Consider the following 18,353-nt stretch of genomic DNA (forward strand, 5'->3'; position numbering starts at 1 on the left):
TATATCATATTAAATTTTGTAATTAAATTCCTACCGTAACAAAAATGTTTGAATTAACAGGATATTCTATTAAACTATACAAAATATTCAGTCAAGTATTAGGTATATTCATTCTGTTAATTTTAATATTTTTGTCACGGTAAGAACTTAATTACAATATTTGATATGATATATGGACTCAATTGAAAAAAATATAAAAATCTAATTAAAAAAAAACTATAAGAACCGATAGAATCATAGTTGTAAAAATCGGACCGGATCGGCCGATTCGACCAAAAAACCAAAAAACTGGACCCTACACCGGTCCGAGGTTAGGACCATTCAAGGCAGGGAACCGGAACGAACCGATTGAACCCGTAACGAACAAGCTAAAACCGGTGAAAACTGGACCGAACCGTTCGATCCCAACTGAAGGCGAAACTACGGTGCATCTAGGTTCTGCAAGTCCACCATGCTCTCCATAAGCTCCAGCGTGCCAAGTGTCAAAGCTATGTGATTTTTGAAAAATTTTCCAAAATGGCTCAAACTGCTCACTCCAGGGTTGCAAGAAAGACAATTTAACCACTAAGCTACATTGCTTCTTACTAGAACATATCCAAATTATAATACATATAGCAATTTTCTATTTACTTATATTCAATTAATTTTAATTTTAAAGCCACTAATTTTTAAATCAATTATATTTTATTTAACTATAAATTTTATTATACTTGTAGTATATAATAATAGGTAAAGACTCACATGCAGTTGTCTTCATATGAAGTTGATAGTTAAAAATCATTAGATGATATTTAGTTAAACTTGTCAAATTATCTAACTGTTTTTAAATATCAACTTCACATGAAAATTAATTGTATGTAAGTTTTTACTTATAACAATATAATAATACAATAAATATAAATTAATTAATAAAGTATTAAAATTTGAAAATGATAATTATTTAATTATATCGGGTTAACCGGTTCGATCAGTGATCCACCAGTTGAACCAGAAACCCAGTGATCTAGTAACCTCACCGGTTCGATTACTGGTACGGTTCTGACAACTATGCTTCTAAGATCCTGTATCAAAGACTCTTAACAAGCTTCTAAACTTAAGGAAGGCTGCTGCTGAGAGAGGTTCGGTTAAGGTGTCGGCTAGTTGATTATGAGCTGGAATGTGCTTAACGAAAATTTCCTTCCTTGAGACATAGTCCCGAACAAAAGATTGGTTAAGTGCAAAGTGTTTTAACTTGTTATGCAGAATTGGATTGGCAGATAGGAGAACTGCGCTCTGGTTGTCACAGTACACCACAGGCTTGGTGGAGCAAGAAATTTTGATCTCAATAAGCAGGTTTTGCAGCCAGACGATTTCAGTTACAGCATCTGCTATTCCTCTGAATTCGGCCTCTGTGCTGCTTTTAGAGACTGCTGTTTGCTTCCTCCTAGCCCATGAAACTAAATTTGACCCAAGATAGATACCATAACCATTTGTTGATTTGCGATCGTCAATGTCACTGGCCCCATCGGAGTCACAGAATCCATAGATTCTGAGACTTGTAGACCTGCTGAATCTTAGACCATACTGCGCTGTGCCTGCTAGGTAGCGAAGAATTCTTTTGACTGCCTTCCAATGAGATTCAAGAGGGTTATGGAGAAATTATGCCACCTTATTCACTGAGAAGGAGATTTCAGGTCTTGTGATTGTGGCATACTGCAAGCCACCTACAATGGACCTGTATAAGGATGGATTGCTGAATGCACCATCTCCAAAGGCAGATAGCTTCAGTGAAGAAGTCATGGGGGTGGGCACAGGTTTTGCATTACCCATTTCAGCTCGTCTCAAGAGATCCCTGATGTACTTTGTCTGCTTCAGGGTGATTGAGGCATTTGGGGTCTTGGCTACTTCAATGCCAAGGAAGTAGTGCATCTCACCCAGCTCTTTTAGGGAGAAGGTGCTGTGAAGTTGAAGAACAAGTTCCTTGATTTCCTTTTCTGAATTGTCGGTGACCAGGATATCGTCGACATACACCAGGATGTAAGTGGAGGAAGAGGAGGTGAATCTTGTTAATAAGAAGACATCGGACTGAGTGCTTGTGAAGCCGAATTTTTGGAGAGCAGAGCTTAGTTTTGTAAACCAGGCTCGAGGAGCCTGCTTGAGACCATAGAGGGACCTTTGAAGCTTGCAGACTTGATGAGGGTTTGAGGATATGAAGCCTTCTGGTTGCTGCATATACACGGTTTCATGGAGAGCTCCATTAAGGAAGGCATTGTTGAAGTCAAACTGGAGAATTTTCTAGCCTTTGGTGAGAGCCACACTGAGCATAACCCTGATCGAGGCCGGTCTGACCACAGGATTAAAGATCTGATCGTAATCAACACCTTGTTTTTTATGGAAGCCCTTGGCTACAAGGTGTGCCTTGTACTTCTGAACTGTCCCATCAGGGTTCTTCTTCACCCTAAAGACCCATCTGCAGCCAATAGGCTTTGATTGCAGAAGGGGGTCAACTAGCTGCCATGTGCAGTTATTTATCAGGGCCGAGTATTCCTCTTCCATGGCCTTCTTCCAGTCAGGGGTTACTAGAGCCTCAGCAACTGACGATGGTGTGCTGTAGGTAGAGCCTGGATCAGTGTTTACTTCGGCACTGAAGGCTTTTGGTTTGAATATGCCACACTTGCTTCTAGTCATCATGGGATGCCTATTTTGGGGAGCTGCAAGTAGAGCAGCATTGGAAGGTTGAATGCTGGGACTGATGACAACGGTTCCAGCAGAGTGTAGGGAAATTCTTTCAACAGAATCTACATGTACAACAGTGTCAGGAACAGGTAAAGAATTTAATGGCATAGATATAGTATTGCTATTAGTGGGAGATGAATCATGAGTGTCTATGCAGCAGGGGTTAAAGTTGTATGTGGTTGGAGGGATGGTGGCAGGCTGGTGAGGCAGGTTTGACTGTTTTTTATTGTTGAAAAGTGTTGGATAAGGAAATTCATGTTCGCAAAAGACAACATTCCTTGTGATGTAAACTTTGCCTGAGGGAGACAAGCATTTGTAGCCCTTGTGGTCACAGGAATACCCTAGAAAAATGCATTTTGTAGAGTGGTAGTTGAATTTATGCTTGTTGTAAGGTCTGAGCCAAGGGTAACAAAGGCATCCAAAAGGTTTTAGGATAGCATAGTTAGGTGTGCTGTTGAAGAGCACTTCCAGTGGTGTTCTGAGGTTTAGGACTGGTGTAGGAAGTCTGTTGATTAGATAGGTTGAGGTGAGGACTGCCTCATCCCAAAAAGAAAGGGGGTAGGGAAGCTTGTGAGAGAAGGGTGAGAGAGGTTTCTACTAGGTGTCTGTGTTTTCTCTCAATGCACCTGTTATGCTGATGAGTGTGAGGACAGGTAAGTCTGTGAGTTATTCCTTAGTCGGTAAGGTATTTTTTGAAGGATCTGGATAGGTATTCGCCTCCATTATCTATTTGGAGAGCTTTCAGTTTTTGGCCGGTTTTGGTTTCAATAATTGCTTTGTACTGAAGAAAGGCTTGAAAGGTTTGGCTCTTGGTTTTGAGAAGGTAAGTACAGGTATACCTGCTGTATGCATCAATGAAGCATGCATAATATCTGAAGCCAGATCTGTTGGGTTGAGGAGAGGGGCCCCAGAGGTCAGTGAAGACTAATTCTAGTGGCTGGGAGTATTTGGTTTGAAAGGGAGGAAAAGGTAGCTGGTGTAGTTTGCTGGTGAGGTAGGGGTTACAGGGGTTGTTGGTGGTTTGGGTGAAGGGTATGTTTAGGCTTTTGAGTATGGCTTTGGTGTTATGGTGAGAGGGGTGGCCATGTCTTTGGTGCCAAAGGTTAAAAGATACTGTGGGGTTAGATTTAGGGGCTGATTCTGTTGGGGAGGTGTTGCTGATTTTGGAAGGTCTTGTTGTGGCTGGTTGTTTGTTAAGAGGGTGTTTTGAATCAGGATTAGTGTGCTCTTTGGTGGCAAAGTTGGTTGTGGCATTTATAAGGAAGGATGGAGGTTTGTTTTGAGTGGCTAAATGAGGAAGAGAAGGCAAAGTGGCAGCAACGGGGTTAGAATTGTGTAGCAGATTTTTGTAAGGATAATTAACAAAGGAATGCTCATGATCAGCAGCTGTAGTTTGGAAATTACTACAGGAATCATCAATTGCACAATAGGGATCATGAAGTGTATTGAAGGAATTATTAATTGCACAACAAGAATCAGTAGATGCAAAATTATCAACTTTATTGACATTGTCAATTGCATTATGCTTATTGTTGACAGGTTTGGTATTCGAAATTACACAAGAATTACTAGCTATGGAATCAATGCTACCAATTTTGGAGTCAATAGTTGCAAATTGACCAAGGGGTCTGCATAAGCTATTGCTCTCATTGCTATTTTTCTGTTCTTTATTATTACTGCCTATGGCTCTTTTATTTTTTGCTTTGTTTTCTATTCTTACAATGTTTGCACATGCTTTCTTTTTCTGCTCAGCATCAAGTAGTTGAGCTTTATTACAATTCCACAGTGATCTTGGTATTTGTATATCATCAAACTTACACAGATCATTGCTAAGCCTGCCCTGGAGCAGAGTTTTCCTGGTTTCCTGACATTTTACAGCACATAAATGAGGCCAGAATTCAAAGAACATTTTGTTGTCTAATGCATGATTGATCTCCCAATATTAGCAATACTCATACCTTTGCCATTACCTCCAAACACTTGCTCACGACCTGTGTACTCAGAGCTGTTGATCAGATTTATCTGATCGAATGTAATGTGGTGGGAAGCTCCCGAGTCGGGGTACCACCCTTGGTTAGCACAGGTGTTGGTGGCCAGTAGGGCTTGAGGAGGGTTCTGATTGGTGTTGTTTGAGGGTTGAGCTTGCTGGTGAAAACCAAGGTTTGGTGGTGGGGGACCAGTGTTGAAGGTCTGCAGCTGTGAATTCTGGTAGTTCTGGTTGAACCGGTGAAAGCACTCCCAGACAGTGTGCCCAACTCTGCCACATAGCTGGCATTGAGGTCTGTTTCCTTGCCACCATGACCTTCCTCCTCGAGAGCCTCTTCCCCTGCTTCTTTTGCCAGATTGGCCTTTGCTGTAATTATTGTAGTTCTGATAGGATTCCTGTGGTGAAGACTCGTTTCCAGCTCTGCTTGTGCTGGACTCCTTGTGAGCCAAATTCGCGTGCACCAGTGTCAGATCTGTCTTTCGAAATCTCTCATTTACCTCTTCTTGGGAGAGAAGCTGAGATTCAAACTCGCTAACAGTCATGTGATCAATTTTGGAGTTCACCATAGTTATGAAGGGCTGAAATCCTTATCCAAACCTTGCAGCGCTGCTTCAATGTGTTCCTCATTTGACAATGGTGCTCCAAGAGCAGATAGAGAGTTTGCAACCTTGTTGATCTTGGAGACGTATTTAATTGCAGAGGCACCTTGTTTCTTGATCATCTTCAGCTGTGCTTTTAACATTCGAATCTTTGATTTTTGCCTGGCAGCAAAGTACTCCTCCAACGCTTCCCAGATCTCGTGTGCGTATCCAAATTCTACAACCTTGTTGACGAAGGGTTCGTTCATGGCAGAGAGCATCCAGGCTACCAAACATTCATCACGCTGTTCCCAATCTTCAAACTCAGGTGACACTTTTTCGGCAATTTTGTCTTGATCTGAATTGAACCTTCTTGGGATTGATAGAGCAGTGATGTGACTTTGAAGTTTGTTGGTCTTAACGCACGCTAGTGCTTGTCGCTTCCAAGCCTTGAAGTTATCTTCATCCAACTTAATCGTTGCTGGAAAATTTGCTATGGACGCCATTGAAGTTGCTGGTTGCAGCTGTGAAGCTCCAGTCTCCTGTATGCGAAGCGGAAGATGTTGAGTTTTCCATGGATCTGAATCAGTAGCGTGTTGAAGAAAGAATCAGAATGCAGCAAAGACAATGAGCAGTATTGAGAGAGAGAAGAATAAAGAGAATGGTGAAGAGTGCATTGTTGATTCAGAAGAAAAAAATAGAATTACAAAAAGTGTTTGTGGCTGCTGCGCTGAAGTGCATATATACAGGGACCGAAGGGGTGTGTGTATTGTATTGCAGCTCAAGCCAGTTAGGGAGGTTATAACTAATTTGGGGATGAGCTAGCACAACTGCCTAAAGCATAACTAATTTACAGTTACTAGAAGATTCCAGGGGTGCATACTACACTAACAATTGAATCTCAAGAACTCGCACTATACTCAATAACTAACTAACCGAAACTGTAACCTTGCTTTTTGAAATTCCCATTTTGTTTTTTTGTTAATTTTTCCGCCCCCAATTTCACTTCTATGACCCGGCCCAAATGTATTGGCCCAATATTCAATTTGTTAAAAATGTGTGATATATATCATTTATATCTGTACCATATATTTAAGAGTATTTGTTGTTTTTAACAAGTATTTTTAGTTATCAATTTAATTTTAGTATAATAATTTAAATATATTTTTAATTCATATTTTTAATATTATTAACTAATTATTAACAAAAAATAATAAATTTTATTAGTCCTCTAACATATATATATTTCATATAATAGAAGTTATAAATATAGGAGGTGTAAATTCAATATTAATTATTTTTTATTTTAAATTTTTATCAATTTATTAATTTTAGAAAATTTGTTCTATATTATTCATATCATTATTAATATGGTTCCAACTTCTAACCTAACATTATATTGTGAGTTAATACTATGCGTATAGATTTAAATATCGAAATCAGCATGTTGAAAAAAAAAATAATAAAGGCATTTTTATTAGACAACTACTTTAACGAAGATACTAAAAATATATTTTCATGATAATTCTTGTTTAAAATATGTGACTTATTTGTTTAGTAATATTTTAAATAAAGATAACATTTTTATATCAAATAAAATCAAGCCTTATAACTTATCATTCAATTATCAAAATAAAATATTTTCACATAATGACAATCATAAAATTTTCATTGGATGTGGTGAAATAGGCATGCAGTAGTAATGGGCCAACCGTGGAGAGCTCTCGACCAATAGGGAGATTTTTGGGGAAGAATTAAGTGAGATAACATAAGATGAAAAGACACCACATCCAACTCAAAACCATAAAATAGTAAGTTAATAGGTCTCTCATCTTATAAACTCCTCACTCTTCCATGCTTTCTTTGATGTGGGACTAACTTCAACACTTCTCACACTTGCAACATTAACAATCTCTCCCTCAAGTGTGAGCCTCCACATCAAGCATCAACTCTCCCTTTTTCTAACTCCTCCACCATGGGTATTCGTCCATCACACCGCCGCAAAACACCGCGGGACACGCCGCCCGGACCACCTTTGCCGAGAAGACTTTCGATGCTTCACCTTGAATACCCCTTAAAACCAAACCGATTAAATCATCGGCTCTAATACCACTTATTGGGCCAACCGTGGAGAGCTCTCGACCAATGGGGAGATTTTTGGGGAGGAATCAAGTGAAATAACATAACATGAAAAGACACCACATCCAACTCAAAACCTTAAGGTAGTAATTTAATGGGTCTCTCATCTTATAAACTCTTCACTCTTCTATGCTTTCTTCAATGTGGGACTAACTTTAACACTTCTCACATTTACAACATTAACATCATCACAAAGAAGGAAGCCATGTCTAGCACTAGAGCTGGTCAAAGTCATCAAGTGCAGAGGTACTGCTACTTAGCCATGTTACATTTCTTTCTCAGCTTACTAGTAATAACACCCATGTGTTAATGTTGCAAGTTTAAGAGTATGAAATTAGTTCTATATTGAAAAAAATATGGAAGAGTGAGAAGTTTATAAAATGAGAGACCTATTAACTTACTTCCTTAAGATTTTGAGTTAGTTGTGGTATCTTCTCATCTTGTGTTCTCTCACTTGATTCCTCATGAAATTAACAAGAAGAGACTCAATACCTTGAGGAACACGCAACAGACATTCCACATGCCTCGTCCTCTAGGAAGACCATGCAAGAAGCGCCAAGAGTCACAATTTCAATACGTGCGTGTTTACAAATGTAGTCAATGTGATCAAAATGGTCATAATCGTATTAAATATAAAAATCCTAATCCAGAAAGAATATAAGTTTTTTTAGATAATTTTGATTTTATAAAGTGATTCTATTTTAATTTTAGTTGTATTCGTGAAATTATATGCATAAATTTTGCATTTTACTTTGATTTTAATTATATTTGTATAATCTTGTGCTTGAATTTTGCAATTTTATTTTTATTTTAATTGTGTTTATGCAAAGCTGCACCTAAATTATGCACATAGTAAATTAAATTCTGCATGTCTGCACTAATTCTGTGAAACTGCAGTATGAAATAGGAATGTCAACTAAATAACAGAGTTAATAGAGTTATTCAAATTATCTTTTCACTATGTATGTTTTATTTTTTGGTTTTCAATTATTTCATTATAGACCATGATTACCAATAATCTATGGCGTTTTATTATTGTCATCATAAACTCAGATCTTAAGATGTCTAATAAATAATATTATAGTTCACTACATAAAGATCAGCTTTGCCAAAAAAAAAATAGATAAACAACTAAATGAAATCCAAATTTTAACTCTGACTCCAAGGTCTTAAGCTTTCCAACACCTTCGATTAACAAAAAAGATTTTATTTGGAATATCAAAAAAAATGTTATAAATAAATTGTTAGTTATTGTTAGTTGCGAAAATAAACCTCAAAAAATACAATACAACAGATTATGTACATAACTAAAACAAAACAAAATATCTTAGAAAAATATACACCTTCTATTAAATTTTAATTGATATCATTTCATTACAAGTCAAAAATCTAATTAATAATTCAGTCATGTTATACATACAAGCCTTTTTAGTTTACAAGTCTTATAAGTTGGGTCAAACCCAACAGAAGCTACACTCACCATAAAAGCGTGTTAACACGTGCATCACGTTTTCAAAGCGCTCCCTCACCATTAAGAACGACTCTTCTTCTTCTTCCTCGATAAAAATCATAACTGTCATTTTTCTTCGCGTTTATCCTCTTCCTCCTCCTCTTCTTCCTTCTTCTTCTTTTTTTTTTTGTGTTTCTCTTCCTTTTTCTTCGCGTGTTTTATCTTTATCATCGTGTTTCTCCTTCTTCTTCTTTTGATTTTGCAACATTATATATTTTTTTCTTTGTTTGATTTTTTTCTCTAAAAAAGAATTATGAGAATATGAAATAAGAAGATGAAAAAGAACAGCAGAAGATGAGGAGGGGGAAGATGAAGAGTTTTGAATTATGCAGAACTTATCAGAATAAAAATACACCCAAATATCTTCGTTTTACACCCAAATTTGCTGCAAATACAGAAATGAGTTATGTTACATGTACACTACAATCAACTACCAAAGTCAGCCACTAGTATAAAATACATAATGGAATACAAATAATGCATTGAAAATAAATTAAAGCACACATATATTTATACACAAATACATTGGTGATTGATTTTAGTGGCTAATTTTAGTGTACAAATAGCATTTTTGTACATAAAAATATTTCCTCTAATACTGTATTTTTTTCTTCTTCTTCTTTTACTTATTTCTTTCTTTCTTTTAGTTAAATGAATGTAAGTTCATCCTCTTTCAAGTAATTTTGTAGTATTATGTGTTTCTTCTTCTTATTCTTTGTTTGAACAAGAAGAAACTTGAGAAGTTAAAACAAAAAGAAAAAGATGAATAAGAAAAAAAAGAAGAAGAAAATGGTGATAATGATGAAAAAAAGAACTAGCAGAAGATGAGGAGGAGGAAGAAGAAGAGTTCTGAATTACGCAGAACTTATCAGAATAAAAATACACCCGAAATTCCTTAAAATACACCCAAATATCTTCGTGTTACACCCAAATATCTTCGTTTTACACCCAAATTTGTTGAAAACACAGAAATGAATTATGCTACGTGTACACTAAAATCAGCCACCAAAGTCAGCCATCAGTATAAAATACATATTGGAATACAAATATACATTGAAAATAAATTAAACCACACATGTATTTATATATAAATACATTGGTAGCTGATTTTAGTGGTTGATTTTAGGGTACAAATAGCATTTTTGTACAGAAAAATGTTGCCTCTAATGCTGTATTTTTTTCTTCTTTTTTTCTTATTTCTTTCTTTCTTTTAGTTAAATGAATGCAAGTTCATCCTTTTCCAAGTAATTTTGGAGCATTATGTGTTTCTTCTTCTTCTTTGTTTGATTTTTTGTTTTTATTCTTTTTAAGAGAGTAAAACAAGAAGAAACTTGAGAAGGTAAAACAAAAAGAAAAAGATGAATAAGAAATAAAGAAGAAGAAAATGGTGATGATGATGAAAAAAAAAAGAAGCAGCAGAAGATGAAGAGGAGGAAGAGAAAGAGTTCTAAATTATGCAGAACTTATCAGAATAAAACTACACCCAAAATTCCTTAAAATACACCCAAATATCTTCGTGTTACACCCAAATATCTTCGTTTTACACCCAAATTTGGTGCAAATACAGAAATGAGTTATGCTACGTGTGCACTAAAATTAGCCACCAAAGTCAGCCACCAGTATAAAATACATACTGGAATACAAATATACATTGAAAATAAATTAAACCACACATGTATTTATACACAAATATATTAGTGGCTGATTTTAGTAGCTGATTTTAGTGTACAAATAGCATTTTTGTACAGAAAAATGTTTCTTCTAATGCTACATTTTTTTCTTCTGAATTGAACCACACCTCAAACCACTTGATTGGATTCAAAACAAGGAGGAGAAGACTTGTAAAAACTTGTATGAGAAAAATGCTTGTATGTGGAGAACAAACTGCTCATCAATACCATAGAGGGGCTGCAAAATACACCAAAAATATACCATATTAAAACAAGCATAAACTATAGAATGCAAATAGAACTATAAAACCATCATAAAAAATAACAAAAATCAGATTTATTAATCATCATTAAACAGAAACTAAAACAATTTAACTAAAAGAATAAGAAGTGAGATGAAAAGTCATAAACTGTAAATACACCCAAATTTTTCTAAAATACACCCAAATATTCCTAATTTACACCCGAATATCTGATATAAAATGCAGAAAATTCATGAGAACTAGTACATTAGATTCAATTCAAACAAGGAATAATAAACAGTAAATTTCACAGACAAGGTTCACGCATTATGCAACTACACAATTATAAATTACTAACTGGATTCACATTCAAATTCTTAACTGGAATTAAACCACACCTCAAGAACTTCATTGGATTCAAATTCAAAATCTACTTCGCTCTAGTTCAGCTGATAATTTAAAGTTAAATCATCCATTATCTTCAAAACGATTTCAGAGCTTAATTCCAAAAACAATGAAAAACGAAAAAAATGAAGAAAGAGAATAGAGAGAGAAACTTACGTAAACGGTGAAGAAGAAGGGAGAGAGAAATGAACGAAAGAGATCGAAGAGAGAAGACAAAAAAAACGCAGAAAGAATTCAAAAAAGAAAAAGGAAGTTATATATTTGCGCGTTAATTGATTGAAAAATCTGTTAATGAGGCGCGTAAAATATACATGTCATAAGAGGCGCGTTTTTAGGGATTAAAGATTTTCAGGAGTTGTATGACTTGTATAGTGAAAAGGCTTGTATGTAGAAATTAATCCTTAATAATTATATATTAGTTAAAGTTAGACAACTCTAATATTTCTATACTGCTATTCTTTGTGTGTTTATAAAAGTAGATGATATAATGTTATTAGTATATCAGGTTCATTTGAATGAAGTTGTTGCTGAAGTTGAATAGGTTTTAGTTCAAATTTTTCATGTTCGATATTATTCTTTTTTTAGCTTGGCATCACCTTGTTTAGACTCAGTTACTTGAAAAACTTGAGAGTTGACTAGAGAAAGTATGATAAATAAAAATGATCTTTTAATAGTATATCTAGTGTATGAAAATATCTATTAGACTACATAAAGTGATTTGAAAATTTTCTTATGTTAAAATATTAGACTATGCTACGTGTATACTAAAATTAGCCACTAAAGTTAGTTATTAATATAAAATACATGTTCGAATATAAATACATATTGAAAATAAATTAAATCACACATGTATTTATCAGGGGTGGAGCTAGACTAACTATTTAGAGGGGGCGGTGTTTAATAATTTACTAAAATATTTTATATTACTATTTCTATTGATAAAATAAAAAAATTAAAATGTATCAATGGTTCTCTTGATCTTTTCTATGCAGTTTCTCTTGATCTTTTTTTTTAAATGTATCCATGGTTTTGAACTTACTCATAATTCAAATGGCCAAATAAATTCCTATAATTAAAAATATATTTAGCAAAAAGTGTAAATTACAATCTAAATCTTTATAAAATATAAAAATTATATTTCAATTCAAAATAAGATATTAAAATTCAGAACAATAATACTAATATTGTAGTATAAATAATATAACCTTGTAATTAAATAGTTAACTAATAAAAAAAACTAAATATACAAACTAACATGTAAAAACAAAAACTTATTTAACAAATAATAATATATTAAGTAAATAACTAAATATATAAAAAAATATAAAAAATTAGACAAGACTAACAGAAAAATAATAATAGAAAAGTTAATAGTTCAATAATTTTTTTAAAATAAAAAAATAAAAATAGAATTTTTTTGAAAAACAGGAATGAATAATCACTTATTGAATTATTATCTTTTTTCTTAATCTACAAAAAAAAAAGTCAAAGAGATAAAAAATAAAAAGATTAAAGAGATAAAGAAAAAAAGAATAAAAAAAGTCAAATATTGTTTACCTACAAAGTGAAATAGAAAAATGTAGGAACAAAAAGAGGAATTGAAAAACTATGCGAACAAAGAGGAAGGAGGCTGGGAGGCTGGCAAATAAAAAAAGAGGTGGGAATTGGGAATTGGGAAATGGGCTATTAGGCTATTTTTGTATGAATTAAGGGGGGCTAGGAAAGTAATACGAAAAAAAAAAGGAGAAGGGCTGGGAAATAAAAACAGGAGGGGACTAGACTTTTTTTTTAAATAAAAATTAAAATTTGAGGGGCCATATGTACATCCGTTCCTGGTATTTATATATAAATATATTGGTTGATGATATTAATGACTAATTTTAATATACAAATAATATTTTTATAAAATATTTTATACAACATGAGCAAGAAGACTTACTAACGATGAATTGAAGATTACGAATAATTTTGACAAAATGTAGCATATAGGAGAACTAATAAATGTAGAGCTGAATCATTTTGGATATGTAGCAACGATTCTTTAATTTTCTTTATCTATAAAAAGCTAGAAACTATATCTCAAATTCTAAATACTAAATAAAATAAAAATTTAATTTTGATACATTTACATTCAATTACGTAATATTACATCAATATAAATAACTATTTTTTAAATTGACTGTTTAAATGATCATTTGCACAATTATATAAAACATTTAATACCGACAATGCATAAAAATTAAACTCATAAAATAATCATAAAAATAGCCTACGTTGAGAGGTTATAGTAATTCCAAAATAAAATTTGTAAGGTTTAAATAAAATTCTAAAACTATTGTCACGAACTCAGATCTTTTGGAATTGTTTATTATATTTTTTAATTTTATATTATTGAATAGTACCGCGCTGGTCAAAGTCTTCCACAAACTTAACTTACAAATATTGATTTACAGTCTTATTTTAACGTTACTTTGTATATTCAATGTTTAATTAGGGAAAACACTATTTATACAGCAAATAAGAAGGCAGAGGAAACCACGGCCATTATTGGAATCATCATCAGTAGAGATGATAACTTTCAGCAGGTGAATGAAGCCGATGCTGCGGATTATGAATAATTTGACTGTTGGAATAACCAAAAAGTTTAATGAAAAATGTAAGCAACTACTACTAGTCTGTCCTGTATAATAATTAAATTGTTTTCTAATAAAAAAGATAATTAAATTGTTTTAATTTATATAATTTCCATAACCGTAATAAGACTTTCTTAATTAAGGCTTCTCTATATGTCATGAAGAATTCTAAAATGTTGTTATCTGAAGCTTGAAGAAAAACAATAATGTGTTACTGAATTACTGTTTTTTACTAGTGGATTATATTGCTGTATCTGTTATATGATTGAAGGGAACACTATATATATGGTAGTAGTTAATGAATGAATATTGGAGTTTTACTTATTAGGGTTAGGGTGCAAGGATTTGAAACTGAACCTGATGGAATTAATTTATTTTAGTATATTTGTTAGAAATAAATTTAAATTATTTAACATATAACATTATTTTTTATATCCAATTTATCAAACTATTTCTTCTTTTGAAAGATAAAATGAAATCATATTTTTTTATTGTTAGTCATATCTTATATCTCTTTTAAACTTAATCTTATCTCACATTATATATATATATAAATATAACAAGAAGAAGAATCTAATTTTCATGTATTTGTTTTTAGTTATATGTCATCACATTATTAAAAATAATTCATTTTTTAAATTTATTGTTTAAAAAATTATATAAATGCATAAATTTAATTAAAAAATAATATAAAATTGTTTATATCAAAATTAAACTTAAAAAAAAAGGTATATGAGAGGTAGATGTGGAAATAGAAAAACCGATATCCGGTTTTGAAGGTCGGTTATTTGTATATCTAAAGAGTTTAATTCGACTAGCTATACGTTAAGATGAAAACTCAGGTGAAGTCGACTTCACGTAAAATTGATACCTAATAATCGTTAGATGAATTAACCGATTTGACTAAATTTTCATCTAACGACTCTCAAGTACCAACTTCATATGAAGTCAACTTTACCTGAGTTTTCACCCAAAAAGAAGAAAAATAATTACAACCAAAACATACAAAAATGGAATGTTTGGTACATTCTCTTTTTAATATTTAAAATACAAATTGAAATATCTTTAAAATTATTTTGTTTAAAACTAAATTAAAAAATCAAAATTATAATTCCGAAATAATCTAAACGGATTCGATCATAATTTAAAAGTGAAAACTCACGTGCAGTTAATTTCACGTGAAGTTGATAGTTGAGATCTGTTAGATGAAAATTTAGTCAAATCAGTCAAATTATCTAACAATTCACAATTATCAACTTCACGTGACTTAATTTAAATTAGATGGAATTTGAAAATAATATATATATATTTAAACCATTCCAATTCCTCTATAAATCTCCCTCTCGAATTAGAAAACTTGAAGAGCGTAGTATTCAAAACTAACCTTTCATCTTTTGCGTAGAAAAAACCAAAGCAACCCTTGTTGTGATTCTAACCTTGTGCAGAGAAAGAAGAAGCAGGGGAAGAGAATCGAGAGGTCTTCATCTTCTGCCAAGATGCCAAGAACCCAATCACCTAAAATTGGTCAGTTTCATCTTTTTGTTTTATTTGTGAGAAATATTCATACATGAACGAGGAAATAAATTTTTTTTACCATTTCAATTTTTAAAAGAATTAGATATAGATGATGAATGAAAATTTTCTTGAGTGTGTAGGAATTTTTGTATGGGATAATGTCTATCTTTTATTTTTTATTTTTTTTTTCTTGTTCAGTTCTTGCTACTTATTACATTATTGATTCAATTGTATGGTGAACTAATATGGTTTGCATTTATTATTGTGAGTTCAAAATAATTTCTTTTTATTTGCTTTATAATGTCAATTTTTTCTTTTTACATATTCTGAAGACGGCTTTAAAGAAGTAGAAGGCCTTAAAGAAGTAGAAGGTTTGGGAAGACCTGTCACTCTTGAGCTGATAGTGTATCCCGGAGAGGTACCATCATACACACTTTTAAGGTTTCTATTATATTTTACCAGTTAATTATGAACAAGAATTAGTTCTTTAAATTTGGTGTAGGATGTGGTCGCAAAGCTATTGAAGCTTTGGAAAGCAAGCAATTACTCTAGCTATGTAGTTTCAGCCTCTGGTCATATATCAAAAGCCGCAATTGGCAAACCAAGCTCAGATATGTTTCATATATATGATGTACAAACAAACAATCACTTATGTGCACTTATTCATTTGTGTCATTCTTTTACGTTCTTCTCATATTTCATTTATTTACATGTTTTTCTGTCATCTGCATGTAGGGACACTTTGAGATTCTGTCTTTGTCTGGAAGTTGTTGTGTGAATCAAGAAGATGGATATGCAGATTGGAGTCTGGGCATCACTTTGGCTGATTCTGATAGTGATAGAGAGGCTTTTGGTGGCACCTTCATCAATACATTAATAGCTTCTGGCACTGTATCTGTAAGAAAACTTGATTTATTCCTTAATTTACTTCCTTGAATTGTAATGTGATTATACATTCTACTAACTTTGTAACTTCTCTTTTAGGTTGGTATATTGAACTTTGTGAAAGAAGAGGAAAAGAGCACCGAGAAAAACTGCGATGAAACTGGAATGTTTTTTGGTACATTCTTTTTTTAATATTTAAAATACAAATTCAAATATCTTTAAAATCTGTTTAAAACTAAATTAAAAAATCAAAATTATAATCTGAATAAAATCCGAAATAATCTAAACGGATTCAATCATAATTTAAATTAGATGGAATTTGAAAATAATATATATATATATGTATGTATAAAAGCCATTCCAATTCCTCTCTATAAATCTCCCTCTATTCAAAACTAACCTTTCATCTTTTGCGAAGCAAAAACCAAAGCAACCCTTGTTGTGATTCTAACCTTGTGCAGAGAAGAAGAAGCAGGGGAAGAGAATCAAGAGGTCTTCATCTTCTGCCAAGGATAAAAAAATTGGTGAGTTTCATCTTTTTGTTTTATTTGTGAGAAATATTCATACATGAACGAGGATAAAAAAAATTTTTACCATTTCAATTTTCAAAAGAATTAGATGTAGATGATGAATGAAAATTTTCTTGAGTGTGTAGGAATTTTTGTATGGGATACTGTCCATCTTTTATGTTTTTTTTTTTTCTTTTTCAGTTCTTGCTACTTATTACATTACGATTCAATTTTATGGTGAACTAATATGGTTTGCATTCATTATTGTGAGTTCAAAACAATTTCTTTTTATTTGCTTTATAATGTCAATCCTCATTTTTATATTGTGTATTTTATATTCTGAAGATGGCCTTAAAGAAGTAAAAGTTTCTGGAAGCAGGCCTATCCTTTTTGAGTTGACTGTGTATCCCGGACAGGTACTTTCATACACACTTTAAGGTTTCTATCATATTTTTAGTTAATTATGAACCAAGAATTAGTTCCTTCAAATTTGGCGCAGGATGTGGTCGCAAAGCTATGGAAGTTTTGGGAAGCAAGCAATCGATCTAGCTATATAATTTCAGCTTCAGGTCATATATCAAAAGCTGCAATTGGCAAACCAAGCTCAGATATGTTTCATATATATGATGTACAAACAAACAATCACTTATGTGCACCTGTTTATGTTTGTTATTCTTTTATGTTCTTCTCATATTATTTACATGCCATCTGCATGCAGGGACATTTTGAGATTCTGACTCTCTCTGGAAGTTGTGTGAATGAAGAAGATGGTTCTACAGATTGGTATTTGGGCATCACACTAGCTGATTCTGATAGTGACATAGAGGCTGATTCTGATAGTGACATAGAGGCATTTGGTGGCAGCTCCATCAATACATTGATAGCTTTTGACACTATATCTGTAAGAAAATTTTGACCTATTTCTTAACTTACTTTCTTGAATTGTAATGTGATTGTACATTCTACTAACTTTGAAATTTCTCCTTTAGCTTCTTATGCTGAACTTTGTGAAAGAAGAGGAAAAGAGCACCGAGAAAAACTGCGATGAAACTGGAACTTCTGCTAAGTCTTCCTCTACAACTGGTGGTGTGCTGATGTCCCTGCTCCTTGCCCTTGGGAAGAAAATAATGGGATTCTTTTCGAATCCGATGGTCAACGAGAGTGATAAGGAAAAACTAATTTGAGAACAATGTGATTAGTTTGATTTCCAAAAGGATTACCTTTGTCGCTTGAGGATAGCATATGATTGTATGTTTCAGGTTTGGTTAAATAAATAAAGTAGACTATAAAACATTTCAGTACAATACTTGATCGCCACTCAAGAATTGTATTCATCATCAGTCATTTCACTGCATTAAGCTAGCAATTAACTAGCTACTTCTCTGAAATTACGTATGATGTCTTCCTCAGTTTCAGAGGCACACACTCACTTTGGTCGTCCAAATCAAAGATATTGAACTAGACATCTTACATTTGGAAGAGAGTTAGAGAAAATAAATACAAAGCTTATGTATATGAATTCAATTTGGTAAAAATAAAGGGGTAGGTGAGAATGATAGCAATTC

At 32.9% G+C, this 18,353-nt stretch overlaps 1 protein-coding gene across 1 annotated transcript; it reads left to right on the forward strand.

The window, feature by feature from the left end:
• Window positions 1–15,229: 15,229 nt before the first annotated feature.
• LOC107461351 (uncharacterized) lies at window positions 15,230–18,100 on the forward strand. The gene is made up of 10 exons (XM_016079833.3): window positions 15,230–15,403; window positions 15,727–15,812; window positions 15,897–16,025; window positions 16,130–16,291; window positions 16,379–16,454; window positions 16,741–16,803; window positions 17,134–17,204; window positions 17,288–17,416; window positions 17,507–17,689; window positions 17,778–18,100. The coding sequence occupies exons 1-10, from the start codon at window positions 15,376–15,378 to the stop codon at window positions 17,970–17,972; spliced, it is 1,122 nt and encodes a 373-aa protein (XP_015935319.2). The 5' UTR covers window positions 15,230–15,375; the 3' UTR covers window positions 17,973–18,100.
• Window positions 18,101–18,353: the final 253 nt, after the last annotated feature.

This window comes from Arachis duranensis, chromosome 8 (genome assembly GCF_000817695.3).
Source record: "Arachis duranensis cultivar V14167 chromosome 8, aradu.V14167.gnm2.J7QH, whole genome shotgun sequence".
NCBI classification, from domain to species: domain Eukaryota; kingdom Viridiplantae; phylum Streptophyta; class Magnoliopsida; order Fabales; family Fabaceae; genus Arachis; species Arachis duranensis.